This window comes from Poecilia latipinna, unplaced genomic scaffold, assembly GCF_001443285.1.
Source record: "Poecilia latipinna isolate Pla-1442-1.1 unplaced genomic scaffold, P_latipinna-1.0 Scaffold2444, whole genome shotgun sequence".
Lineage (NCBI taxonomy): Eukaryota > Metazoa > Chordata > Actinopteri > Cyprinodontiformes > Poeciliidae > Poecilia > Poecilia latipinna.
The window spans coordinates 964-3,693 of NW_015115060.1; the positions used below are offsets into that span (position 1 = coordinate 964).

General features: G+C 41.5%; 1 protein-coding gene across 1 annotated transcript in view; it reads left to right on the forward strand.

Annotated features, from left to right (window-relative positions):
* Positions 1 to 302: 302 nt before the first annotated feature.
* Positions 303 to 2,730, forward strand: part of recql (RecQ helicase-like) — a 21,861-nt gene continuing 19,433 nt past the window's right edge. Inside the window, exons 1-3 of the mRNA XM_015019540.1 lie at positions 303 to 567; positions 678 to 857; positions 1,709 to 1,815. Of these exons, the coding sequence (XP_014875026.1) occupies positions 318 to 567; positions 678 to 857; positions 1,709 to 1,815 (537 nt within the window). The 5' untranslated portion in view covers positions 303 to 317. The remainder of the gene's footprint in view (positions 568 to 677; positions 858 to 1,708; positions 1,816 to 2,730) is intronic.

Here is a 2,730-nt window from a genome sequence, read left to right on the forward strand (position 1 = left end):
TGGAATTTAAAGTTTATTGATCTTTAGAATGTGTTCTTGCATTATTATGCCTTTAAAAATGGTCTCAAATCAACAAAATTATTTCTTTTACAATAACTTGTGAGACAATTCATTGTCCAACAACATTTATGACAGTCCTTTGTGTGACAGTATGTGTGAATGTTCCAGTAACTATGTGACTTGAACAGTGGCAAACAAACAGACCCCAGATAATAAGTAGACCATGTAGCTACTGGGAAAAAAAAACAAATAAAATGTTATATTTCTATGTCAGTCGCATGGTTTTATTATTAAATTTGTTTCAATGAGTGCTATGAATGCATAGTAATTGTTGGTGTTTGTGTGCAGATGTGCAGGCAGAGTTGGACTTGGTGGAGGCTGAGTTGGAGCAGGTGGAGCTTCAGGTCGCAGAGCTGCTGGAGAAGCAGGCCCAGCTGACATCTCGCAAGAGCGCTCTGCTGCTGCAGCTGGAGGAGGCCTGCGACGCCATTGGTTCCTCATCCTCTACGACCTCAGTTCCCAAGTGGACCATGAGCAGGCAGGTGCTGCAGAGCTATGATGGCTCAGGTACCGGACAGCCATGTTTTTACCAGCAGCTTTTTAAACAGAGGTGCATGTCTGGATCCCAGTTTGATTATAGAGTTGTGGAATAAGTCCTGGTTGACTCTTCTTGATAGATTTCCCCTGGTCCAAAGAGGTGGAACACCATCTGAAAAGCTCCTTTGGTCTTTCTAAGTTCAGACCTTTGCAGCTCAGAGCCGTCAACCTAACCATGGCAGGCAACGATGTGTTTCTGGTCATGCCTACAGGAAGAGGAAAAAGTCTCTGCTTCCAGTTGCCTGCAGTCTGCTCCAAGGGTACACACACCCACACAAACACGCACACACACGCACGTGCATACAATCTGTGGTCTTCTGGATCTTTCTGACTTTTAGGTTTCTTTTTTCTTTTAAGGCAAATCTGTTGCTACCTAACTGTCACCCACAAAATACTTCAATCATTCGAGTTTATTTGTATTGCACCTTTCAGCAACAAGGCATTTCAAAGTGTTTTACATCACAAATACACAAAGATACAACGTCATGGAACACAGTCAACAATTGAAACATTACATTTTGTCAAGTGTCATTGTTACACATCAAAATGTTGATTAATGTTTCATTTATGATGTTTCAAAAGCAACTCTAATCAGGTAGATTTAAGGGCACTCAGTGCTTTGTGTGTTTTGCTGTTTTCTGGAAATGTATTCCATATTTGTGGTGTATAGAAGCTGAATGCTGCTTCTCCATGTTTGGATCTGGTTCTGGATGCAGAGCAGACCAGACCCAGAAGACCTCAGAGGTTCTACAAGGTTGATGCAGCAGCAGCAGATCTTTCACGTATTTTGGGGCTTAGCTGTTCAGTGATTTATAAACTAACAACAGTATTTTAAAGTATGTTCTCTGATCAGGGAGTCAGTGTAGGGACTTTAAAACTGGGGTGATGTGCTCTATCCTCCTGGTTTTGGTGAGAACGCAAACAGCATGCAAGTCAATGGGTTGGTGAGGACACCAGTGTCCTAGTGACAGTTAAGGGGTTAATGTACATTATTATTAATTCATAATAACAATAATGATGAAGTTAAACACGCCCTGTTGTTTACATCACTAGGAATCTTTTTTCATTCACCTGTATGGCTATGAATGGCTGGTTGGTCATTATGTTGCAGGTTTCACATTGGTTATCACACCACTCGTGTCTCTGATGGAGGACCAGATCATGCACCTGAAGTCTGTTGGTATTCCTGCAGTCATGCTGAATGCATCGAGCAGTAAGGTAACTACTATAAGGGGTGATATGAGATTGCAGAATGTGTGTGACGTACTGCAAAGTTATTGAAAAAGACTGCTTGAATGCAGTGTTTGGTAGGAGATTACCCTATTTTCCGCACTATAAGGCGCACCTAAAAACCTTCAATTTCCTCAAAAGCCGACAGTGCGCCTTATAATCCGGTGCGCCTTATATATGGACCAATATTGAGCCACAACAGGTCTAGCAACTACGGTAAGCAGCCGCCGACTTCATTTTCGCCCATAGAAGAAGAAGCGCGGTGCATGCTGGGATAATTGTCAGTATGCTGGTTTGTTAATAAAGTTTGACTGACCTATCTACCTACCGACCTGATAATCAGGTCGTCTGCAGGTCATTTAGCACCACATTCTCCACGAACATGCTGTGCGCGAACGGAGAAAGGTGACCATTGTCCAGCCACGCCCCGGCCCAGTCGTGGAAGGCTCTCCTCGCCGACCGGAGTCGGACTGTTTTGTTGACATTCTTTATGTCATCAAAGTAGCTTTAGACATTCATCCGGGGTTTTTTCAGTCCTTCTTTTTATCTCTCTGCATCCTTTCTGTTGATCTTTTTTGTTTTCCTACTGCTTTTGCTTCTTCCTCAATTTCTTCTTTGTATCTCAGTGTTTTTGTGTCCATCATTCATACCTTTCAATATACAGAGTTTGCAGATGCCAGACTTCTGCATCTGACAAAAACTGATATAAAAGTTTTGTTTTTATTATTACAAGAAGGATGGAAAACTCCTTCTGGACTAATTTGTTCATGAATTTGTCCGATGTTATGTGCATGGTTAATAGTTTGCCTAAATGTTAAAAGGGCACCTGGACTGTTTGTCTCTTTTTTTTTTTTTTTTTTTTTTTTTTTTGGGTTTTTTTTTCTACGCTTTTTTCTCCCTTAT